The sequence below is a fragment of the Brachyistius frenatus genome, unplaced genomic scaffold (genome assembly GCF_029030835.1).
Source record: "Brachyistius frenatus isolate BFR_SWC_R1_liver_20210118 unplaced genomic scaffold, ASM2903083v1 Contig_431, whole genome shotgun sequence".
Lineage (NCBI taxonomy): Eukaryota > Metazoa > Chordata > Actinopteri > Embiotocidae > Brachyistius > Brachyistius frenatus.
In genome coordinates this window covers 1-24,808 of record NW_027211030.1, presented here as the reverse complement: position 1 = coordinate 24,808, position 24,808 = coordinate 1, and the positions used below count along the sequence as shown (strand labels likewise).

The window sequence follows — 24,808 nt, the reverse complement described above, 5'->3', positions numbered from 1 at the left end:
GCCAACGTTGTGACGGACGAAACGCGTCGGTTAAAAAAAAAAAAAAAAAAAAAAAAAAAAAAAAGTTTTCGTTCTTTGCAACAGAAAATGTAAAAAGTTTTCATGTCATGGTTGAAAAATATTTATGGTTGCACTAAAATATCAAGAATAATAACCTCTGTATTTGAACCTCTGTTGGTTTGAAGAACCCCGAGACTTTACAAAATAATTTTGATAAATATGCGTTTTACGGAAGCGTAAAGTTATAATTTATGAAAGTCATGATAATCCGAATATTTTGAGAGAAACATTTCAAAATAAAACCCAAATTTTCAGAGCCAAACGTCTGGCAGCAGCTGATTCGCTTAGCTTAGCTTAGCTTAGCATAAACATGAGTGAGTAAAACGCCAGCCTTGCAGGCAGTCTAATGAAATACACAACAAGCAACTCTAAAGTGTAAAAATGACTTGTATTTCTTGCCACTTTTTTTTCAAATACTAATTTTTCATGTCAATATTGGAACTTATAAACAATATAAATATTTGTTATCAAAAGATTTGTTCTTAGAGTTGTTGTTTTTCCTCCTAAAAGAGGTCCTAATACAGAAATCCTCTCAGCTCAGTATTAAACTTCATGTTACGGCACATTTCCTTTATTTATTCTGTCAATATTTTATATGTATTTTGTACTTTATATGTTGTGGTCCAATTTGTGGTAAATACATTGGAATAGGAAGTGTAGTGAGTGAGTTCTGAAAAGACAAACAGTCTGTGAGTTTTGAGTCTTAATCGCCAAACAAAACAAAAAAGTCCTGAATCCGACTGAAGCAAGTGATCGGTGACTTTATATACAGTTTAAAAACATTTCCATTTACCTGTTTACATTTATCCTTAAGGTCTACAGTTTGATATATTCCATCTGTGATGTTTTATTTTGTATTTCAACGTATTTTTTTTTGTATTTAATCTTTTTTTTTCTTCTATAAATCAAATTATGAACATGTGGACGAGACGTCCCGAAGTGTCGTCGACGGGCTGCGAACCGCCGCGGCGCTTCTGACCGAATGTATCGCTGTAATCTTGTGCTATGAATAAAAATGATTGACACATGAAAAAAAAAATGATCACAAGTATTTAGTCGTACCACCAAAAGAAAAAAAAAAACAGTGCAGCGTTATTACGCACAACATTAAATTATCTTTTGTCTACTGGATCAAAAATTCAATGAGCCACCTCCACCACCCAAAAAAGACTGTTTACCTGCTAAAGTGGCAAAAATCTCTGGAGAACTTCTCCACCGGGTGTTTCCAACATTTTTAATCACACAAATACGTCAACTTACTCTCAAACGAAATGAATACAGAAGATGAAAGTTTGAGCTGCCGTCGATCTCGAAGGCCAAATTTTGCTTCGTTTTCCAACTTCAATCAAATACTGAACGTAAAAAGACGTTTGTTTTTTTCCCTTCTGACTTGTCGCCTGATGTTTTGTGGTGTTGAATTCCTACGGCGGCCGGGGCGAGGCAGCGCGACGACAGACTGCACCGAGCGGGACCCCGGCCGGAGAACACCTGTGTGGGCGTGGCCACCGGCCCCCGTGACCTCCACCTGATGACAGGGAAGAGCACGGAGCTGAGTGTGTGTGTGTGTGTGTGTGTGTGTGTGTGTGTGTGTGTGTGTGTGTGTGTGTGTGTGTGTGTGTGTGTGTGCGCACAGTTGTGTGATCGCTGCGCGTCCAGTCATCCATGGGAACAAGGGGTTAGTTACCGGGGCTGGTCTCCGTGGTAACCAGGTGCGATCTTCGTTTTACTTTGACACGCTGACATATATATATTAGGTGTGAGAGAAAAAAAATCACACACGTGTGTCAGAAAGAAGCCTAAAAAATGTGGGTTTAAATGTTTTATTTACAATTACAAAAGTATTGTAAAAAATAATAATAGAAGTCATATCATTAAAAACATTAAATTTTCATTAGAAATAGTACAAAAATATATTCAAAAGTTGGACCTGTAGGTAGAAAGAAGTTTGAAATGCGACTAGGTCTATTGGGACGTGATAATTATGTACACTGGATAAAAAAAGATGTTTAGTCGGATAATTAAACGCTTCAGTTCGTGTCCGTCTCCTCACGCGCCGTTCGTCCCGTGTGGTCCCTCTCCCGTGTCGAACATGTGAGACGTCACGTAGTCCTCGTACTGTCCGTCTATCAGCTTGGCCGCGTTGTTGCGGGCGAACCAGCAGTCCACGCTCTGCGTCCCGCTGTAGATGCGCCTGCTCTTCTGGACCACCGGCACCGAGCGGTCCTTCACCTTCAGGACCCGGGAGGGCTTCTCGTCTCCGTGCGCAGGAAGCTCTGCCAGCCCCACTTCCTCAAACAGGAACTGACCTAAAAGCAGAAGGGATCAAAGGGTTCGGAGTTATTTTCGGCTCCTGTTTCAGACCGTCTCTGTTTTATAGCTGTAACAGACGGGCGGCGCCACTTTGACGGGTCAGTAAAGTCCTGTTCGGTTGCTGTGATCCAGAATTTCTTGAAATTGAAGGAATACTCATTTTAAGCCTTCGTGGTCGCGATGATGGAATCTCCTCCGGACACCTACCCAGCAGCCCGTGGCAGCCGTCCGACAGCCCCTCGCTGTTCCCGATGTAGAAGCCCAGGTGGTCCCGCTGGTACGGCGCCGGGTTCTTGTACTGATGCAGCAGGATCACGAAGCTGATGTTGCCTCCGACCGTCACCGTGACGTTGGACTTCCCAACGACGGCCACCGACAGCACGCCGCTGTCCACGGCCGCGGTGGAGTGGCACGGCAGAACCACGCGGTCCCGCCCGTCCAGGATGACCTTCTTCGGGGTCACCTCGATGTAGGCGCGTCTGGGCCGATCCACCACGATGGTGATGCTGCTGAAGTAGGTGCGCTGCAGCTTGTGGCTGCCCGGCGGAGCCGGGGCGCCGATGAGCTTCCCGTTAACCGTCACGCCTGAGGACATAAAAGATCCAATTAAACCCGTGAATAATTGGAACGAGGAGTTTCGTTAACGGCGTCGTGAGGCCTACCGGAGTTCTTGTGGTCGGAGACGAGGCGAAGGACGTGTCCGGGCTCACCGTTGATGTTGAAGCACACGGTTAGTTTACTGAGGGGGAACTCCACCACGAAGTGGGGGTCACCATCCGCTGACGGAGGGGGACGGAAACGGTGCGTTCAAACACAGAAAGAAGAGTCGGTAAGAGAACAAGAAGGCCTTTCGGTAGCCAATAAATGACCCATTTTGAGAGTTTAACTGCTTAATTTGATGTTTTCTTCTCAGAAACGGGCCGCTGGGAGAGAACATAGCGCAGGTCGGTAATTTTCTTTGATGGTAGAAAAAGAGTTGGATTTCTTGGAGTTAATAAAAACACATTTTAAAGTTGGATGCTGCGCCGCTGCCTTCCTCAGATGGATCATTTTCTCTTGTGTTTAAATGTTATAAAGTCTAGTTGAGCTGTCGTTACAGCCGAGTTCACAGTCACACCTTTTGATAATCCTTCTGTAAATTTTGGCTTATAAAGGACTTTACATTCTTCAATAACATTTTATAACAATAACGTTTTAAATGTGTTGTTCAGGCTAAAATACAAAACAAAAAAAAAACAAATAAATGTACCTATAATTAAAATTATTTAGTATTTTGTTAGGGGAGATAAAATGTGCAGAAAAAAAGAACGATTTTTTTTTTTTAATCACTTCATAAAATGTACGAGGTAATGTTCAGAAAACTGGAGGGGGCGGGGCTTGAACTCAATAAATAACAAAGAAACTAGATGTGGGAGTTTATATCTTCAGCTCGAGTGCCCTTGAAGCCTCTGAGAACCACTTCGGATGAAGCGAGGAGGACGGAGGTGAAGATGACAGAGCGGCCCTAATGACTCCGTCATTAGGGCCTCACTAAGGGCTTCTGGTGGCTTCCCTCTCTTTACCGTAACACATGCGCAAACATCCACGTCTCGTTAGTCCGCCGCTTCGCCGACACGCCCTCGCTTGTTTAAAGTGCCACGTAGCGCCGGCGTCGGTATTTCAATTAGACCCCTGTGAGCTCTTTTCCTCTCCTCGGGTTCACGTTCAGAGGGAATCCTTCCAGCTCCTCGAGTGATCGCCGCCGACCGTCTGACGATCGTCCAAATTACAGGCCGCCCACGTAGAGAGCTTAGAGAGAGTCTACTGTACACCCACCTCCGCCCACCTCCACCTCCACCCTCCATCCCCCTGTATAACGTACAGTACGTAGGGCTCAGATGCTATCAGAGGAAACAGGCATGTTTACACAAGACAGCGAGAGAACGGGGCGTCACCTGATGTTTTGGAGATGCTGATGGATTTCTTGGTCGGTCGTCTCTCCGCTTTACCTGCGAGGGGAAGGGAATGTTTATTTCCAGTTGCGAGTCAGAAGGCTTGCCATTGTTTTAAAAGTCTCTCAATAGAGGAACATTTAACTCTTTACGGGTCGGTTATCAGCGCGTCTGAACAGGTGAGAGGTGGTCTGCGTGTTCTCTTCAGGGACGACTTACCTGAAATACTTGTCACCGCTCGGAGGCTCGAAATGTGGCACTTTCACAACTAATTCTTACATCAATACGTAATAACAATCGCTTGTAAGAAAATTAGTCAGTTCGAGCGCGATTGTTCGGCCTTTTAGTCTCTTGAGTCCCAGTTTGGGAATCACTGACTTTGCAGATTCATTTGCTTTTTCGTAAACAGCTAAATGCGCGATGGACAAATGGACACGTCGCTTCCTTTTGTGACTTTTCAATCCAGTTCTGATCCGCTGGCCGCTGCAGAGGTCCAACTTTTCAGAACCGCACTATTTCATACTCAAACGTTTCCATTCTGTTGTACTCATCGGTTTACCAGCGGCGGCAGACTTTTTTTTTTTTTTTTTTTTTTTTAGACAATCTGTACGACCTAAATGACGAGACGCGTCCTCACCAATTGTGTTGCGCAGAGATGGAGTCTGACTGCCCGTCTCCCCGTCGGGTTTCTGCGGCTTCCCTTCGTCGGGGTCACCCGGCAGCTCGTTGGCAGTCGAGACAGCGTCGACAGCTGTCGGCGCCGAGGTGGCCGCCGGGGCCACGGTGCCGTCGGCCAGCACCTCGGGCTTCTCCACCACCATGTTGGTGAGCGGCGTGAGGAAGCGGTAGGTCAGAGACAGGTTGGTGGCCAGTTGGATGTGGTCCTCCCTCTCCTTGCTGGTTTGGCTGAGCAGCCGAGACCGCAGCCCCTCCTTGACGCTCAGGAAACCCCAGATGCGCTCCACGAAGTCTTCCGCTATCGAATCCAGCGCGGCCCCTAACCCCTGTGTGACCCCCGACCCCGGGGCCTTGGCCGCCATCGCGGCGGCGGCCTTCACGTGCCTCTCGGTCTCCATCTGTCGGTGCCGCAGCGGCACGTCGGTCTCCAGGACGATGCTCTTGTCGTCGTTGCTGGCGGTAACCTGCACGTGGAGCGATTCGGCGCTCTGGTTGGTGAGCTTGCCGGCGACGACGATCTCGGAGCCGTTGAAGTAGTTGGTGAAGAGATGCTGAGTGACGTACCGGACGGAGTTCTCCGTGTAGTTGATGCGTATGTCAGACAGCAGAGGAGTTCCTATCTCGTCGTAGAACCTAGAAGGGAACACAAAGATAGGTTGGGCATCGCCCTTCGCCGAGTGCCGACGGACATCCCGAGAAATGAGCCTTGTGTGAGGAAACTGAGAAACATACGAGGGCTTCAAATTGTTGCATTTTCTAGAGACAATTCAAACACTAATCTTGCTCTGTGCTTTGCCCAACTTGTAACGGACTTCCAGCGTATTAAAAACGCTACTGACCTTATTTCTTTTTGTCTGCTTTTACACTTCATGCACAGAGTTTGCCAAACCTACGATCATCTTCTTTCTTAATAATCAGTCAAACGCAAGTTCGGCGCCTATTTGTATTTTTTTTTTTTTTTTTTGTGAAAGGTGACAAACGGTTCCTTTGGCAGATTTCATCAAATGTCTTATTTATCCAAACAAGACCGCCTTCCGGCCGTAAACCCTGCTTGTCTAACCTTTTAAGCTTCTGCCACCCAACTCCAGAGTTTGTGCACACATTCAAAAATGAGTGTGTATAAAGTGTGTGTGTGTGTGTGTGTGTGTGTGTGTGTGTGTGTGTGTGTGTGTGTGTGTGTGTCACACGGCGGTAAACCTCCTCACCTCTTTTAACTGGCGTGTTTGTTCAAGCAGGACAGCGGCTATTATCAGCGGAGTCTATCTGTTAACCCCGCGTACACACTCAGACGCAGGTTTCACAACACGCACACATTCCTGCTCAACTGAACAAACACGTCGTGTGTCCAAGTGCGGAGGAGAGAGAGGAGAGGGTTGTGTGTCAAAGGATAAAGCAGAAGAAGAAAAAAAGAGAGAGAGAGAGAGAGAAAGAGGGCGGCTGTTGAAGTCTGCCACATGTTGGAGTCGATTCGAGAGGTCCGTTGTCAGCACCGTCGCATTTGCACGTCCTTCGTTCCCTCGTAGCTCGATGAGAGACAGAAGGACGCGTCGGAGGGGGAGATGGGAGGAATTAAGGCGAGCTAATTGGCTAATAAGAGGCAGATTATTAACATGGGGGGGACAGGGGGGAAGGAGGGTACTGGGCAGTAATTTGCTTAATGTTTAAATAAGTGAGTCTTTGCTTGGTTTTTGTTTTTAACGTGTTGTTGTGAATATCCTGAATCTACCATGTATTTTATGGGACAAAAGAGATTCTTGCATGACTTTTTTTTTTTTTTTTTTTTTGGGGGGGGGGGTATATAGATGCAATATTTGCATACGTGAGTTTGGTGGTCAGATATCGTATTTAAAAAAAAAAAATGCTATTTCAAAATGGGGATAAACTCAGATGGCCGACAGTCAGAAAATGGACTTCTGCCCTCAGGCCAGTTTTTGACCAGATTCAGGTCTGAGGATTGTCTTAAGTTGTTGCGTCCTACTACTACTACCTGTTCAGATCAGTACTACTACCTGTTGAGATCACTACTACTACCTGTTGAGATCACTACTACTACCTGCTGAGATCACTACTACTACCTGTTGAGATCACTACTACTACCTGTTGAGATCACTACTACTACCTGTTGAGATCAGTACTACTACCTGTTCAGATCAGTACTACTACCTGCTGAGATCACTACTACTACCTGCTGAGATCACTACTACTACCTGCTGAGATCACTACTACTACCTGTTGAGATCACTACTACTACCTGCTGAGATCATCCTCCGACCTCAGTGTGGTCGACTAGTTTCCGACCAACATCGGCCCATTTTAGACCAAGTTTTAGTCCCATTGCAGTATCCTCTCATTCTAGTGTCAAGCCGAATTTCACACCAATTTCAGACCCCAGTGTGAAGCCGGTCTCAGGCCATTTTCAAGGCAAGCTTTAGATCAGTTTAACACCAGTTTCCGAACATTCATGAACTCCTTTTCGGGTTTCCGATTTTACAAAAATAATCTTGTTTTGGAAAACACAGAATCTGAGAAGCTGTTTGGGAGCACAAGACGCGACAGAAGAAATATTTCAACAATATGTTGACTTAATTTAAAGGGACAGAGACAAAAGACAAACCCTTTGAGCATAGAGCTGGCGTCGACCTCCTCGTTGATGCGTCGCATCATCCCGCAGTTGTCCAGGGACATGCGCTCCAGCAGCCGGTAATCCACGTCGTTGCCGATCCCGATCGTGAAGATGCAGAACTTTTCCTGCACGGCCGAGCGCGTGTTCCCCAGGATGGCGGTGGACTGGATCTCGCCGATCGTGGGCCGTCCGTCCGTCAGGAAAATAATGAGGGAGACGCTGTTCCGGCCGGTGTCGGGGTCCGAGAGGTGATCTCGGAGCAGAGAGGAGCCGGTCTGGATAGCGCTGTCGATGTTGGTGCCTTCAGTGGAGATTATAACTCATGAAAATGTCAAGGAAATGGAAATATAGTGACGGAGTCAAACTTTATAGTTTTTACTACCCCGAGGCGAAATGAAAATCAGAGCTCGTTGAATAATAGGTTTTTCCACTTTAAACCAGTGAGCTGAGATTTTTTCTTCTATTCAACTGCTGGTTGTACAATTCTTCTACTAAAACTGTAGGAATCCTGAAGAGGACGAACAATGCAAGACAATAATATCTCACCTCCTGTGGGCATCAGCATGTAAATAAACTTCTTGGCGTCTCTGATGTTCAGTGGCGTCACCGGCACGAGACGATTCGGCTGCCAAACTTTGATCTTGTTGGAGAAGCTGACGAAGTTGAAGCGATCGCCGGGTCTCAGGTCCCTCAGGATGGTGAACAGAGCGTCTTTAGTCTGAGACACAGACAGATAAAAAGGTCTTAGAAAATGAGCTACAGTGCGTGTCCACCGCCTGTAGCTGCAGTACCACCGAGTGCCACTAGAGGCCGGCTCCATAGACTCCCATTTAACTTCTCAAATACAAAGTCATTGAATTTTTTACACCAGTTATCTCGGTGTTGTTAGATAAAGTCTCCTTATTATTCGTTTTCTGGCGCTCCATCTGAAAATAATCCGTCATTCATTAGAAAATAAGCCTCAAAAAGACGTACAAAATCAGAACTGGAGGCTTGATAACGGTCGTCCACCAAGCAGACGTGCGACTTCACTGCTGGTTGCCGCTTTTAGTGACCCTTCGTTTTTAACTGTATCAGATTCTGCAAATCTTTTCATGTCACAAATGAAGTTTTCGAGCGCCGGTTGAGTTTTGACATTTAGATTTCTTCCCACTTTTGTCTCTCGCAGCTTCAGCGTCATCGTCTCCGGCAGCTCTTGCAGCCCTGAGCGTGGGTGAGATCTATAATTTGGTGCTGGGAAGGAGGGGGCGAGGGGGCGAGAGGGAGGGTTATGGATGTCTATACGGGGCTGTATACAGCAAAGGGGTCAGGACCACAGATTGACCCACACTGAAGCCCTCTATTGTGACGCCACTTCAAAACACACTTGTTGTTCTGTTCCCGCGGTGCACTGGGGGCTGGTGATTTGTGTGGGGGGGGTCAGATCGAGGGGTCGAGGGTCCCGTTGTCTCGAAAGTTCCATTACTCCATAGACGCTGACCTTCCTCCCTCACAGCTCGGCCTTGTCCTGTTTTCTGGTTCTTCGCTCGCGGCAGCTGCAGAGTTCAGCTCCGACTCCGTCCGACGGGGGGATTACGGTGCAGATGCAGGAAAAAAAGGTCTGATATTGATATTCCAGTGTGGGAGTGAGGAGGTGGGGTGTCACGTTTCCTATCCAGTGCAGCTATTGAACTCTTCCACTTGGCAAAAAAAAACAAAAAAAACAGGGGGGAAATGACTTTGTGAGGGGAAGCAGGGCTGTCAGAAAATGGATGGGATTTCCTCCGACTCTCCGGGGAGAAGAGTTAAGAATGAGTTTGTGTCTGGTGCTTCTGCTCCGAGGTGAGACTTTAATGTGAAAACGCGTCGCGTGCTAAAAGCGATCATGGGATTGGCTCAAATTCAATTCTGGACTCGGGGCACGGTGTGAACGTCAGCAGGAAAACAAACTGCTCGCTGTGGGAACAGGAAGATTAACAGGAAGCAACAAATAAAAATGTACAGAACCACACCTGAGTCAGCCAAGTAGCTGATACCGGCCGACACAACGGGCAGTGAATATTTCATCTCATTTATTACCAATATTTAATAGCTTTAAATTGTTGTAAGCTTTAAGAGCTTACTTTTCCATCACAATGAAGCTGAAAATAAATGATCTTAACTCGAGGTTTGGTCCACTGATGAAGCTGAAAGCTCCTGAAAAGGCTTTTTTTTTAAGACTAAACTTTCCCGCTCAATATCACCGATGATTAAGATGCACAAATTCATTCCCGTCATTCCCTTAAAGTTGTATTTATGATGCATTGAGTTGCTTTCAGGAGAGCAGATTTCATTTAAGCGTCCTCCAGAAACAAACTTCATTGTTTCCTCACTCGTTTTTTCTTCTTCTTTCTTTCTTCTCAGTCAATACTTCAAAAAAAAAAAGTGGAAGCCCCAAATCTAAAGATTTTAGAGCTTTCTTTTAGCAACTTAATGCACCTTAATGCAAAAGCTTCACCTGTATTATCATGCCGTGATTATAAATAAATAAGGTTTGACTTTTTTTTTTTACACGTTTATTTTAATACAATAAAGATACAATCGAACGCCAAATGGAAAAGGCTGTTTGTTATTTTATTGGATGTCCAGTGAGAGTGCCGTACCGTACCTGTCTGATCTTCGTCCCCAACATGGAGGCGCTGGTGTCGATCACGAACACCACGTTCTTGGGCACGACGGGGAGATCTTTGGGGGCGAAGTAGTGGACGAAATGTCCGTTTAAAACCTGGGAGAGAAAGACGCAGAAGTTTTCTGAAGACTGACATGAAGAGTTTGGCAGCGGCGGGAGGCTGGTGGCAGCGAGCCAGGGGAATGAATGACTAACAGGTGGGTGGATGACTGTGTGTGTGTGTGTGTGTGTGTGTGTGTGTGTGTGTGTGTGTGTGTGTGTGTGTGTGTGTGTGTGTGTGTGTGTGTGTGTGTGTGAGAAGCTGGATGGGAAATGTTCGTGCATGCATTGAAAATATTACAACTATTTTCACAGAGTTGGTTTTCCTCTTTAAAACGTTTGCTCATCTCCTGTGTTTGTTTTGCACGTTCGTCTTTTAAAGCGTCCACCTGGATGTCTCCGATCCCCATGTCCCTCCGGACGTCGTAGCGGATCACGAAGTCTCCCAGGTTGCCGCTGGTGGTGATCTTGGCCTGCTGGACGATGTTGGGGCTGAAGGTGATCCGGCAGACGTTCTTTTCGTTTTTGATCACCGTGGTGACGGGAAGCTCGGGTTTGGCTGCGGAGCACGAAGACGGGACACGGCGTTTTGTTTTCACTGAATCAAGAACAAAACTAAAACAAAAAAATAACACAGCGGCATAAAGGCGGATTTAAACTGGATTGGGATTTAGGTTCGTTTCATTCGGGGCGTTTCCTGTGAAATTAAATGGGAGTAAATAGAATCTTGTCTCTTTGCACTTCAGTACTTTTCTTATTTACGAACCCGGTATCTTGGGCGCGTTTGGACCGGTCGCCGAGCTGCTCTTGCCGTTGCGGAGCGGCAGCACCTCCAGGTCGGTGACGGGCGAGTGGTCGACGACGGTAACGTCCAGGCTGAGGCGGCTGACCAGCTGCAGCGGCCGCACGCTGGTCACGTGCTCGTAGCGTCCCAGGCGGCGCCGCAGCAGCTGCTCGTAGGTGAGCAGGAAGACGGCGCGGTTCCTGCCGGGTATGTTCACGGCCATCCTGAACACCTCCACCTCCGCCTCCGGGCTGGAGGAGACGACACAGAAGAAACCAACCAGTGTTGTGTAAATAAATCATCTGAATTTATTTCCAAAACATATAAAAACTTGAGTTTTTTTTGTTTTTTTTTAATAGACTCATTGATTCCCATTCATCAGTGTTGGGCACTGAAAGGCTGTTAAGTTACAAACTGAGACCAAATATTCAAAATATAATTATATTAAACTGTAGTATACTTTTGGGGAAAGATTACAAATACTTGAATTAAACCTGGATTTGTATGACACATAATCTAAAGTCCTCAGAAGCTCAATCACAGTTTCTTCCCTGCTGCAAATAATTAAAAACACATCAGTTTTTCACACCTGATCATATGTACGATGCATGTTTACCACATGTTCACAATTACATGTGTCTTGTGGTCCCAAGTGGTCATACGAGTTTTTGCACATGTGAAATTCACGTGTTTGTTTTCTGTCGGGGAGAATCTGTGCGGCACACGTGTTGCATTCAGTGTCCTCGAGTTGGATTGTACATTATGTGTCACAGTATGTTTTGAACTTAAAAACTTCATATGACGCGTTCAACAGCTGTTCAAGCTCCAGGTTTGTTTTCATTCACTTATATTTGCTGCACTTCTTCGTCCTGAACCAACAATCCTTTTTTCTCGTAAAGATTTAAAAGCAGCAGGCGGCGTTAACGTGTGTGCAGACGCGTTCAGGTTCCCTCAGTGTCACCACACGGACCAAAATATGAGGAGGGATTAATAGAAACTGACGGAGCAGCTGTGAATAGAAAATATGAAATGACGAGAACAGCACAGGAACTCCGGAGCAATTAGGAAAAGGTGGAGGATTTTCGAAGGAGTGGAGTCCAAGCGGTGATGTCATCGATATGGACGCCCCTTTTCTCTCTGTCTGACCTCACGTCTCCTCACTCTCTCGCCCCGTTCACGGTCCATGAATCACTTCATCTCATTTTATGAAATGTCAGGTTTTCTGCACGACAGCTGGAAAACGGTATGATGTCACTTCTTCCAAGTGTCCCTTCTTAGGTCACAGATTTACATGACAATCTTTGGAGCAGCAGTGACTACGCACACACACACACACACACACACACACACACACACACACACACACACACACACACACACACACACACACACACACACACACACACACACGCTCTGCTTTCTCTTACCCTGCGTCACCTGACTCTTTGTTCTTGGGCTTCCCGTTGTCCTGTTTGACCCTCTTTTCCTTTGGCCTGACCTCGCTCTGGTAGACACGCCCTCCAATGATCCTGGTTCACGGGGTCAAAGGTCGAGGATTAGAGCGCTGCTCAGATTGAGGACCACCTATTGTCACGGCTCAGCTCGCTTTTCTCGGACAAAGGAGAGAATTTTAGTCGACAAAATCCTGTTGTTTTATTGAGTGCCGGTCCGGCGCCTGAATGAGCTCGTCCCTGTGCGTGTGTGTTAACAGCAGCGTAAAAGTTGTCACGCTTTCTTGTCTCCTCGATGGCATCTCCATAGCAACCGAACCATCGTAAATCCTTTCAGCCTCTAAATCCTGTTGTAAGTCTCTTTAATAAAATACCTTTCCTAAACGTCCAACTCTGCTTAGATTGATTAAGTAGTCGGAAAAAAAACTGAAGCCGACGTGGATGATGCTATTGTTTGTTTGTTTGTTTGTTTTTTCAATTTTAAAGCCGCATCTTAAGGAAACTTTCTTCATTATTAGATTTTTTTTTTTAATTTTTTTTTACAGGCATGCATTTATCGCTTCATCTCACTTTCCCAAATCTAATTTCATACTAAAAACTTTCCAAAACCTGATAACCGGAATCATTTGTTACTTTCACAGAATTTTTTTTTTTTTTTTTTTATGAAAATCTTAATTCAAAGTGATTCTGAAGCGGTGCCTGCAGGTTGAGCACCTTCTGAGGGTGACAAAATACATCCGAGGGGTCATAACTGACACGTCACAAGCTTTACAGCTTTTTAAAGTATCTTTGATGATCTTTTTATGATTTTAGGTCCACCGTCTGCGTGATAGTGTTGCTGTTAAAATGAGCCGTGTGGCTCTTACATGGTGAAGTTGGAGACGTAAGCGTCAGCGGGGATCTGGAACTGGAAGACGCCCTCGGTAGCGGCGGAGTGCCGGTTCAGCATGGCGCAATACACCGCGGTGAACGCGTAGCGGGAGATGATGGTGGTCTTGATGGAGAGTTCCTGGATGTGAGGTTTGGTCTCCTGCGAAAAGGAAAGTTAAAACGCCAAATATCAACAACTAAATCTAACCTGATTTTACGCATCTCTGCTCTGCGCATTGATAATTCCTCTTTTTTTGTTTGTTTGTTTTGTTCATCTGCCCAGATAAGTCATCCCAATAATAGCTGGACTTCTCCATAGTTACAACAACTAAACAGTATGTGGGATGTTTTCCCAGGAGCTCAGATCCAACGCATTACAGATACTCTGGCACATCTGCGCGCTTGGCGGATCTCCTGAGTGACGCCCAAAGCGCACGAGTTTAGAGTGGAAATAACTCAAACTAGGTCATGAATTCCAGGCTAATATTCAAAATATGAACATCAGTTTGTTTTTGTTAAAGTCCGGGAGGTCGGCTCACCAATACTTCTGACAGCCTTTCAAACGATTAACCCATAATCTCCGAGGGAAGAAGTGATCTATCAGATGTGCCATATTATGAGATTTAGGACAGTCAACTGAGATTTGACCCCACTTCTAATCTAAAAAATTTAAAAAAAATTCTGTCCTTGCCATTAAAATTTTACTTTAAAAATGCCAGAATTTAAACTCAAACCAAAATTTGATTTCTTTTACCTTTGCTAATACAGTTTTCACCTGCCGTGGGACTCTGCGCGGCGCCTGTGGACACAAACACGATCATTAAGACCAAATCTAAACACCAGAATGCGCAAAACTTTTCCACCAAAAAAAAAAAAAAAAAGTGTCTTACAATGTCTAAATCAAAGTCAGCCAAATCGGAATCAGCATCATCTCCAAACTGGGACTCCTCCAGCTGCCCCAGCGCACTCGGGCACAAACACAGGAGCAGAGTCAGCAGCAGCAGCATCTTGCACTTCTTCTTCTTCTTCTCCGTTAAAAGTCCTTAAAAAGATGAAGAGGACATTATTTCCAGCGCGCAGCGTCTCCGAGTCCGAAGTTCTGTCCAGACCAGAGCGGCCACGATGAGGAGAAGGACAAGAATCCGTCCACCCACCGGAGGAGAGAGATGCAGCCTTCTCGGTCCCACGCCTGCTTCTGCTGCTGCCTTCAGGTGCAGTCGGAGTTTTTGTAAGTAAAGCATCGAATAGGCTGCAGATTATATGAAGGAGTATTTGAAGAGTCTGTTAATATGACGCCTGAAAATTAATTTATTGGTCGTTTTGGATTCTGTTGTGTTCATCAGTTGTTTTCACAGAGTTTAAAAAAAAAAAATCACAAAGAAGGTGTGTAATATTGCTCATCTTATATTGTACTGTAAGTTTAATTTTCTTTAATAATTTAACATCAAAATACTATTCAAGTTTGACCTTGAAGATAAATTGGAAGATCACTGTATAAAGATATTAAAGTTTTAAATGGAATTCAAGTTTTTTTATGTTGATATTTAAAGGTAAATAACGGAAGCTCAGGTTGAACATATAAAAACATTTAAAATGAATAGAAGTGGAAGTGTTGTGTTTGCTGTCCACAGGTCATCCCAGTGTTTCTGATGGTGGATAAAACGGATCATCAGCTGGATCCTGGATGAAAGAAGAGTCCACTCTAGTTTTTCTGTCAACTTTTGTGTTTGATTTAGCAGCTGCTGAAAAAACATTGCTGAATGTGTCTGGATTCAAACAATCAAATTATTAGAGGTTTCACTTGATTCATGATCAAATTAGTTCAAATGATCATAAAAACAAACAAATTGCACAGTCTGTTAAAAGACTCCTCATTTGTTCTGCTTTTAAATTAGAAGACTTAATTCTGTATTTACAACATATTGTTAAGAAATACTGTGGAGCCCGAATGAGGTATTCACTAAACAGCACAGGAGCTGCAGTTTACAAGGAGCACTTGAAGGTAGCATGTCAGGAACGCATGACCATGACTTCCATCAGCTCTTTTCCATAAATCTGCACTTTCCCTTCCCATTTAACTTATTTATATATATATATATTAAATGTCACAGCCGAATAAACAAAAGCTAATACATTAAATAAGACTTTTTAACAAGGCTTTTATGTTTCTCTTTCATTTAATTGCAAACGTTTAGCCCTTAGCTCAATATTTAGTCTCCGTGAGGACACATTAACTTTTCATTTGCCTCTATTAATTTCACTTTATTCACATTTTTGTTTACTTTTTTTTTACTTTTCAGTTGTCGTATAAAAAAAACACCAGTTTTTACACACATTTTCCGAAACATGAAGCATTAATTAAAAACAAATGAACAACAACAACAACAAAAATCCACTTTTCAGCCCTGCAATGCGTCAGTGAGGACGTGAAGGCGTCATCAGCGAAGTCTACTTTGCTGCCATCTTGTGGACAAAGTGCAACATTAATGGAGAATTAAATCTTTGTCATGAAAATGTTCATTATTATGTATCTTTATTGTTGTACAGGCTTTTTTTTTTTTTGTTTGCAGTGCTGCCGCTTTTCAGGTCAGAAACATAACAGAATCATATTTGGTCACGATGTCCAGTTTGTGAGTTTTATATCAGAGACCTGAAACATCCTGAAACGCCGTGTTTAACCTGCGAGAGGCTCTGGTGTGTGCCGTTTATCCTGCCCACCCCGCAGGTCAAGTTTCAAAGTTTCCTTCTGCTCTCTTCGTTACATGAAGCACAACAAATATTGACTGGAGCCGGGAGTCTATCAGCTCAGTTGGATTTGAACCTTCAGCTTTCAGCTCCGCTCTAATTCTCCCCGCGGAAGGAACCGTCTCGCTGTGTTTTGTTTTTTTCTTCGTGTGTGTTGTGCGAGGATATGTGTGTGTGAGCCCACAGGCCTGGAAACATGAGGCGTCTGCTGCTGCTGCTTCTGGGGCTCCTGCTGGTCCACGAGGGCCGCTGCTTCGAGTTCGTGATCGACGGAGAGTGGGATGAAGAGACGGTGAGTCGGAGGGCGTGAAGGCCGAAATCTCTGCGATAACTCTGATTATACAACATTTTAAGAATCTAATTTGGTTGGTTTCAATGATGGGAAAGAAAGGCAAAACACGCATTTATATTTTGACAGACAGTATATGAGTATATTTTGGATCTATTTGTTGTCGTCGGCCTCATTTTGAAGACCTAACTTCACTTTTTAACTTTTTTTTTATTTTTTATAATTTTATAATTTTCAGATAAATTTAACATTAAGAAGTGAAAGAGACAAAAACTTAATTTCTTCCACGAGACTAAATTGTACATGATTTAAAAGCCTTTTTTTGTGTATCTGTTAAATTTTGTAAATGTAATCTAAAAGCTGGCCCTGACCGTTGACCTTTGACCTTTTACACTTTGTCACAATTCCTTGAAATTCGTCAGAGTGGAAAAACACACACAGCGATTCCCCAACTTGCTGCAGAAAAAAACAACCCTACATGCACATCCTATTGATCTCACTGCGTTAATTGATGTTTAAATGTTATTTTTCAACATTAATACAGAAACCTTTTTTCTTCTGTTTGTATTTGTTTTTGAAATCAAATCTAAATTCTGGTCCTAAAACTCGCTCTTGTACGACAGACTGGCCTGAAATAGAAATAAGATGTAAATCTCCTAAAAAAAAAACCTCCAAATTTAACACACGTGATTTTCTTTCTTCCTCCAGTCAGACGTACGGGACCTTCGGGAGAGACACAAGGTGAGAAGCTTCTTCCGAGCAACGTGACTTTTTAATTTCATCTGCATACACCGAACAGAGAAAGAAATGCGGGTTTCTCGCTGATGTCGCAACACTTGGAGTCATCGATCGGTGGAAAGCTGATTACACAAAAACAAACAAGACGTCAACAAACACAGACGCTTCGATCCTGATTGAGATCCGGGCACCGTCTCAAATTTAATAACAGTAGATTGTGATTTATAATCTGCATTCAGAACGTACATTAAGACGGTGTGTGTGTGTGTGTGTGTGTGTGTGTGTGTGTGTGTGTGTGTGTGTGTGTGTGTGTGTGTGTGTGTGTGTGTGTGTTTTTCAGAGAGCGATATTGACCAGCGAGGAGCAGGAAGACTTTGAGGTATGACTCTGGGCTTGTTGTTCGAGCTCTCTTTTCTGTGACAGAGTTTAAACTTTATCTGATAATCAATCAGCTGCTGTTTGAAGAAACTCTCCTGACTGATGAGTTATTGACTTTGTTCACTGTTAATCCCGCCCCGCTTCCCTTCCCCCCTTTTTTTTTTTTTTTTTTTTTATGTCTCTCTGTTTAACAAATCAAATCAGCGGCGCGGTCGTGTAAAGTCAATAAATAGTTTATTTTCCTTGTATTGTATCAAATGTTGAGAAAATGCTTTTGATTTAAATTTTACTTCTTGCTAACAAAGAGATGGACTTTATGAAGAACTAAAAGAAACATATTTTACTTTAAATCTTTGTCAGATTAAGACCAAACTGAACTGTTAACAATAATTTCCTTTTAAAAAGTCTTTTAGGAACGAATAAAACAGATGTGGATCAAATCTACTGGAGGTTTATGAAATATTTAACACCTTATTCTACGTTAAAAGATCCAATTTGACCCACAAAATCTTTCAAACTAACATTTTGAAATGACTCCGTAGAGGACTTTACCAAACATATGTAATCGAGGCTGATAATGAATGTAGTGTTGCTGAAATCTCGATCAACTCAGTTAAACCAGAAGCAAAGAGGTTCAAAACCAACGCAGGACTGAGACCGAAGTAAACGCAGAAATAAATCAAATCAAAAGAATATTAAGTTTGACTTTTAGAGATGCTTTAAAAAAAAAAAACTTCAAAAAAAGACAAACTGGAACATTTCTGTGTTCCTTTATTGATTTCTAAATTAATGGTCAATATGAACTTGTCCTGACATACACTGAAAGAAATCTGTAAATTTAAACAAACCGGAGGGAATGTTGTTTGTAGTAAAAAGATTTGACAACAAAACAATCTTTAAACATTTTTTCGATATAGATGGAAAAAAGTTTGCTAAATTAAGTCAAAGAAAAGCAAACAAAGCGTCAAATAGAAGTTAATCCTGATCAGAAAAGACGATTAGTTCTGTGAAAGAGACGTCTACAAGGACAGAAAAAAATGTCCCAGAAACTTAAAACTTCTCGACTCCCAGATTCTCCTCGTTTATTCTCCCACCGTCTGCTCAGGCCATCCGCGGAGATGACATCACCGTCAAGAGCTACAAGGTGGAGAGCCGCATCACGTCGCGCTTCGCCCACACCACCGTCAGGAGCTCGGTCATCAACTCGGGCGCCAAAGCTCAGAGCATCGGCTTCAACGTGCAGATCCCCAAACGAGCCTTCATCACCAACTTCACCATGTGAGCCCGCCGACTCACGCAGCGATCTGCCAAACACGGCAGGGACGATCCTTAACTTGTCGTTCCCCTTCTCCACTGCAGGAATGTGAACGGGATCATGTTCATGGGCTCGGTGAAGGAGAAGACGGTGGCCAGGAACCTGTACGCTCAGGCCCGAGCCAGAGGCAAGGCGGCGGGCATCGTCAGGTACCGCGCCAGCCTCCCGGACCAAACTCCTTCTTCTTCTTCTTCTTCTTCTTTACAGCTTCACGAAAATGTATTTTTATTCTTCCCCACAGGGCTAACTCTCAGGACATGGAGACCTTCAAGACAGAAGTCCACGTTCCCCCCGGCAGCCACATCGAGTTTGAGCTCCACTACCAGGAGCTGATGCAGCGCAGGCTGAGCTTCTACGAGCACCAGCTGTACCTGCAGCCCGGCAGGCTGGTGCCGCAGTTCCAGGTGAGAACGTCGGGATTTATCCGGCGTTCAAGCCTCACCGAGCCGTCGTCTCTCAACTGCGATCTCCTTTCAGGTGGACGTGTACATCTTCGAGCCCAAGGGGATTTCCACGGTCCAAATGGCGAACACCCTCGGAGAGCAGTTCTCAAGCCTGATTAAAGTTACATCCTCCAAAGACAGGGTAAACGCTGGAAAACACCCACGCGCAATTTCTTTAGATTTGTTATTTTAAAAACGTGTTACAGGCGCATCCGCAGGGGAACGACAGTCAGACGACCTTCATCTGGGCCCCAAGACGCTCCTAAAATATTCATTAGTTAGCGATTGGTAAAAGTTTCTTGACAGATTTTCATTCAAAATGAGACAAAGAATACACTCAGGTTGGCATTTTCCAAATTTCCAACATGATGATGCAACTTATATAAAAAGTAGTTTGTTTTTGTTCCGAGACCAAATTTTCCACCAAATCTGTTCCCACATCTGAGTATGGACACGTCTTTTGTTTCTCTGTCCGTGTCTTCAGGCTCACATCGTCTTCAAGCCCAACTTACAGCAGCAGAGAAAGTGTGAGAACTGCACGGGCAGCGCCATCGACGGCGTCTTCACCGTCAAATATGACGTCACCAGAGACAGTAATGCCGGAGAGCTGCAGGTATCACATCTAGTGTCGTGGAAATAAATCACCTTTTTTTTTTTTTTTTTACTTTAATACTGAAAACAGCTGTTCAGACAGGATTGTCGTAAACTTCCTGCAGGTTTCAGACGGTCACTTCGTTCATTTCTTCGCTCCCTCCAACCTCTCCCCTCTTCCTAAAAACATCGTGTTCGTCATCGACGTCAGCGGCTCCATGTGGGGGGTCAAGATGAAGCAAGTAAGTCGGTGGCCCGCCTGCTCCCTCCTCCTCCTCCTCCGTCTTCTCCGCAACACCGCCGCCCTGTGGTCGTTTCCCAGAATGCACTAAAGTCCAAAACTTCTCTGGCAGACGGTGGAGGCCATGCAGGCCATTTTAGACGACCTCACCATCGACGATCACTTCAGCATCGTCGACTTCAACCACAACGTGCGCTGCTGGAGCGAGGATCTGGTGCCCGGCTCCACCATTCAGGTCGCAGACGCCAAGAGATACATCCAGAACATCAAACCCAACGGAGGTACGACGGAGCCACGAATATAATCAGGTGGAGTTTACTCTGATAAACATCTGACTGTTATATTTGCCTCCAGGCACCAACATCAACGAGGCCCTAATGAAAGCCGTCCACATGTTGGTGAGGGCGTCCAATCAGGGGCTCATCGACCCTCGCTCCGTCTCCATGATCATCCTGGTGTCCGATGGAGATCCCACTGTTGGTGAGGCTGACTCACGGATTCAGATGCAAATAAAAAAAAACAAAAGACTTCTGATTGACCAATTAAAATCCTCCTTTCAGGTTTCGCCATTTAAACACACGCTGGATGATTTTTGAATGCATTTTTTGACATTTAGTAGTAACGGTGGTTCCCACATGTTTTCTTTAAGGGACCTCTTTTTCTATCGTTGAGTAAACTGATGACCTCTGACAAGGTTTTTCACCATACATTTAACGAATAACAACAACAGTACAGAACGACCGATAAACTGTAGAGAACACCTTTTTTTTTAAATTTATTTTTTAACAATCACATATTTAACAGGCTAAGTTTTATTTAGTTATATTATCTCTTGGTAGTTTTCACTGCGAGAGCTTTTTAAAGTTTAAATATGAATCTAAACTTGACCCGTCACGGATTCTCTCGGCAGGAGAGATCAAGCTCAGCGTCATCCAGAAGAACGTGAAGCGCGTGATGAGGGAGGAGTTCTCTCTCTTCTCTCTGGGCATCGGCTTCGACGTGGACTACGACTTCCTGGAGCGCATCGCCAACGAGAACAGAGGGATGGCTCAGAGGATCTACGCCAACCACGACGCCGCCGAGCAGCTGAGGGTACGACGGCGGGAGACCGACCCGCTCTGCATCATTTTAGAATCTGAAAAAGTCTGAAGCAGAAAAAGGAGCTCCGTGCGTCTGCTTTCTGTTTTTGCATTACAGGTTTTTCATACTTTTTCTGTGCTGCTGAACCAAGTTTCATTCTTTAAAAACAACAACAACAACGTGTTCTTGTGAATGCAGCCTTGTAAAACAACCCCAGAATTATTTGAATGTTGTCTTCTGAAAGTGAACTTTCTGACATTGATGCCCGTCGGTCGGTTCACTGTGATGAGGTGCGGCAGTCTTGGCGAGTCGAAGCTCGTTTAACAAATCCAAATCTAGCAATTCATCTTTCAATTGAACCTAAATTCCTCATCAAATGTATTTATTTAGGGAGACATCGCATCAGTCACCCTCCTCTCCCTCCCTCTCCCTCTCTGCAGACATTTTACAGCCAGGTTTCCTCTCCTCTGTTGAGGAGGATCAGCATCCAGTTCGCGGATGACTCGGTGTCCGAGGTCACCCAGAACCGCTTCGATAAATACTTCAGCGGCTCCGAGCTGGTGGTGGCCGGGAGGGTGCTGCCGTCCGACAGCAACACGCTCACCAGCTTCACCACCGCATCCGCTGTGAGTCGACGACAACACTCACGTTCACCCGTTCAATCCTGCGGGACCGTTCGTGGATTTAAAACCTTTAAAAGACCGTCTTCGGTGGTTTTCATGGGAAAAAAAAAACGACTTCATATCCGTCCCGCAGGCCCGTCTGGACATCACCTTGGAGACGGAGGCTGACACCACGGAGCTGGACGCGGAGCTGGCCAAGCACCAGCACTCGTTCACGGGTTTCGCCCGACAGATGTGGGCTTACCTCACCATCAAACAGCTGATCAGCGAGAGGTGAGAGAGAAATCACTCGTACGGAAACGTGTAGAACGACGTCAGGTTGACGAGGATGTCCTGGAAAAACATTTGTGTTGCACATTTGAGCAACAAGGCAATTTAAAGTGCTTTACATAAAACTTAAAAAGGCTTAAAGACAAAATGTTGAAATACGAGTTAAAGCAACACGTAAGAAATTAGTCATTATTTTATTTAATGAGGCTTCAGCCTTATTAAATAAATTATTAAAAATGATGTCTTAACATGGCAAACTCCCTCGTGAGATTTTTTTTTTTTTTGTTGGTAGAAATATATTCTTATCGTTGAGGTGATGATGAGTGAGTTTGTGGCCCGTCGGCGTCTCACGGCTGCAGCGTGACTCCTCTTTCAGGTCTCTGGCTCCCACAGCCGTCAAGAAGAGGAAGATCACCCAGCGGATCATGACTCTGGCCGTGGAGCATCAGTTCGTCACGCCGTTCACCGCCCTGCTGGTGGAGAGCGAGGACGCCACGGAGAGGCTGCTGGCCGACTCCCCGAGGGACCCCAAACACGGCTGCTGCTCAGGTTGCCCGGCGGGGGAAAAAAAAAAAAAAAAAAAAAAGCACGATTACGTCATATTAAATTATTAGAATTCGAATTATTATGCGTCGTACTGTCTCACATGCAACGCAGGAGCAGGAGTAGGCGGAGGCATGGCGCCCAACGGTCTGGCTCCGGTGCGGGTGGTCTACCAGCCTCCGCCCTGGGTCCAGATAACCACCCCGGCCCCCCCGAGTCAGGCGGAGAAGGGTCCGGTGGAGTTGTCTCTGCCCCAGCACGTTAACTTAGGTAAAACACTCGGAGGCCGTTTACGGGCCGCAGTGTCACACCTGAAACAGCCCTCGATGTCTTTTAACCGGCTCGGTGTCTCCCCATCCAGTGGACAACGACCCTCACTTCATCGTCCACCTGCCGCGCAGCGACATGGACGTCTGCTTCAACATCGACTCCAAACCCGGACACATTCTCAACCTGGTGTCGGACGACGGGACGGGTACCTCACCGCAATTATTTAAACATAATATGCAATTGACCATATTTTTTTCCTCCCTTGCCGTGAAGTCATTTATAGCCACGTCTACTGTTTACTGTTGGAAACAAACACGACCACCGCTGTTGTCTTGCAGACTTCAAGTCAAGTCAGTTTTATTCACATAACCCATAAAAAAAATTCCTAAATCACAAATTTGGATTTGCCAGCTTTGCAGAATTTGGGAAAATATTTAGAGTTTATCTTTCTGCACAACATATTTACCTAAAATGTGCTGACGAGCGTGAGTGTTGTTGTTTTTGTTTTTTTTAGCATGTTAAAACAGATAGTTCTATATACAGTTGCCAGGCAACCAGCGGAGGAAGTCACAGAGTCTGGTTGGGAAATTGTCTGGCGCACAGCCGCCCACAAAATACATTTTAATTTGATCATTTTTTTTCTTATTTTAAACGTTGAACTGATTTGTAAGAATGAAATCCATTTCTTTGTACACCAGTTCAGACAATCTGACCTGAGTTTACATCCGTGAGCTACAGAACAGCGTGCGTTAGGTCGGTTTGGACTTGACTGTTGTGTGCATCCGTCTTTCAGCTGAGCCGTCATAAATATTCATAGGACTGCTTTTTGTTTTTGTTTACTCTCGACACATTTGTAGCTCGATGCTCATTGGACCGTCGAACACAGTGTGACGTTATATTTCGTGGGGTTTTCCTCCCGCCTGTCCTGAAGGTTTGGTGGTGAACGGCCAGTTAATCTCCTCGAAGCGCGTGCACAAGGGCAAACTGAACACCTACTTCGGCACCATCGCCGTCTACTACCGGCCGGAGGGCGTCAGCTTGACGGTCAGCACAGACGGCATCGCCATGACCGACGGCGGGAACAATCACTCCTTCACCTGGGGGGCCACGGCCAACATCACACAGGACGGGTAACCGACGGACCTTCAAATTCACGGCGCCTTCGTGGCTGCTTTGACATCGGAGTCAGTTTGGTTGAATGCTGCACTTCTGTTTTCAGGGTCAGGGTTTCCATCGTGAAGGACTCTCATGTTACCGTCACGATGGATAATAATCTCCAGGTGATGGTGTTGCTTCATCGTGTGTGGAAGAAGAATCCGGTCAGCGTCGACTTCCTCGGCATTTACGTTCCCAACGACAACCAGTACTCGCCTCTGGTCCACGGACTCATCGGTATGTCTGACCCACTCACGTTAACAGCTGTAATGTCAAGGTGTCACTGGAGAAATACATCTATCCTCAATGATTTATGACACGTTTTGACCGTATTTCGTACGACATGCTATAGTATGACTTTTTTATCATATTTTGGACGACATGCTATAGTATGACTTTTTGATCATCTTTTAGAAGACATGCTATAGTATGACTTTTTTATCATATTTTAGACGACATGCTATAGTATGACTTTTTTTTTATCATATTTTGGACGACATGCTATAGTATGACTTTTTTGTCATATTATAGACGACATGCTATAGTATGACTTTTTTGTCATATTTTAGACGACATGCTATAGTATGACTTTTTTGTCATATTTTAGACGACATGCTATAGTATGACTTTTTTGTCATATTTTAGACGACATGCTATAGTATGACTTTTTTTATCATATTTTAGACGACATGCTATAGTATGACTTTTTTATCATATTTTAGACGACATGCTAT

General features: G+C 44.7%; 2 protein-coding genes across 2 annotated transcripts; one reads left to right on the top strand and one right to left on the bottom strand.

The window, feature by feature from the left end:
* Window positions 1-1,866: 1,866 nt before the first annotated feature.
* Window positions 1,867-14,501, bottom strand: itih5 (inter-alpha-trypsin inhibitor heavy chain 5). The gene is made up of 14 exons (XM_069725592.1): window positions 14,284-14,501; window positions 14,148-14,192; window positions 13,390-13,553; window positions 12,500-12,601; window positions 11,055-11,323; window positions 10,678-10,847; window positions 10,229-10,345; window positions 8,149-8,320; window positions 7,594-7,903; window positions 4,939-5,612; window positions 4,305-4,358; window positions 3,033-3,149; window positions 2,578-2,955; window positions 1,867-2,366 (listed from the first exon to the last, which is right to left on the bottom strand). Exons 1-14 carry the CDS (start codon window positions 14,398-14,400, stop codon window positions 2,107-2,109), a joined length of 2,949 nt encoding a protein of 982 aa, XP_069581693.1. The 5' UTR covers window positions 14,401-14,501; the 3' UTR covers window positions 1,867-2,106.
* Window positions 14,502-16,168: 1,667 nt separating this feature from the next.
* On the top strand, window positions 16,169-24,447 carry itih2 (inter-alpha-trypsin inhibitor heavy chain 2). Its single transcript, XM_069725587.1, has 19 exons — window positions 16,169-16,430; window positions 17,136-17,168; window positions 17,506-17,544; window positions 18,649-18,821; window positions 18,903-19,007; window positions 19,100-19,262; window positions 19,336-19,443; window positions 19,786-19,914; window positions 20,018-20,134; window positions 20,246-20,414; window positions 20,488-20,613; window positions 21,044-21,225; window positions 21,654-21,839; window positions 21,970-22,109; window positions 22,483-22,655; window positions 22,764-22,919; window positions 23,011-23,124; window positions 23,851-24,049; window positions 24,139-24,447. Exons 1-19 carry the CDS (start codon window positions 16,335-16,337, stop codon window positions 24,389-24,391), a joined length of 2,661 nt encoding a protein of 886 aa, XP_069581688.1. The 5' UTR covers window positions 16,169-16,334; the 3' UTR covers window positions 24,392-24,447.
* Window positions 24,448-24,808: the final 361 nt, after the last annotated feature.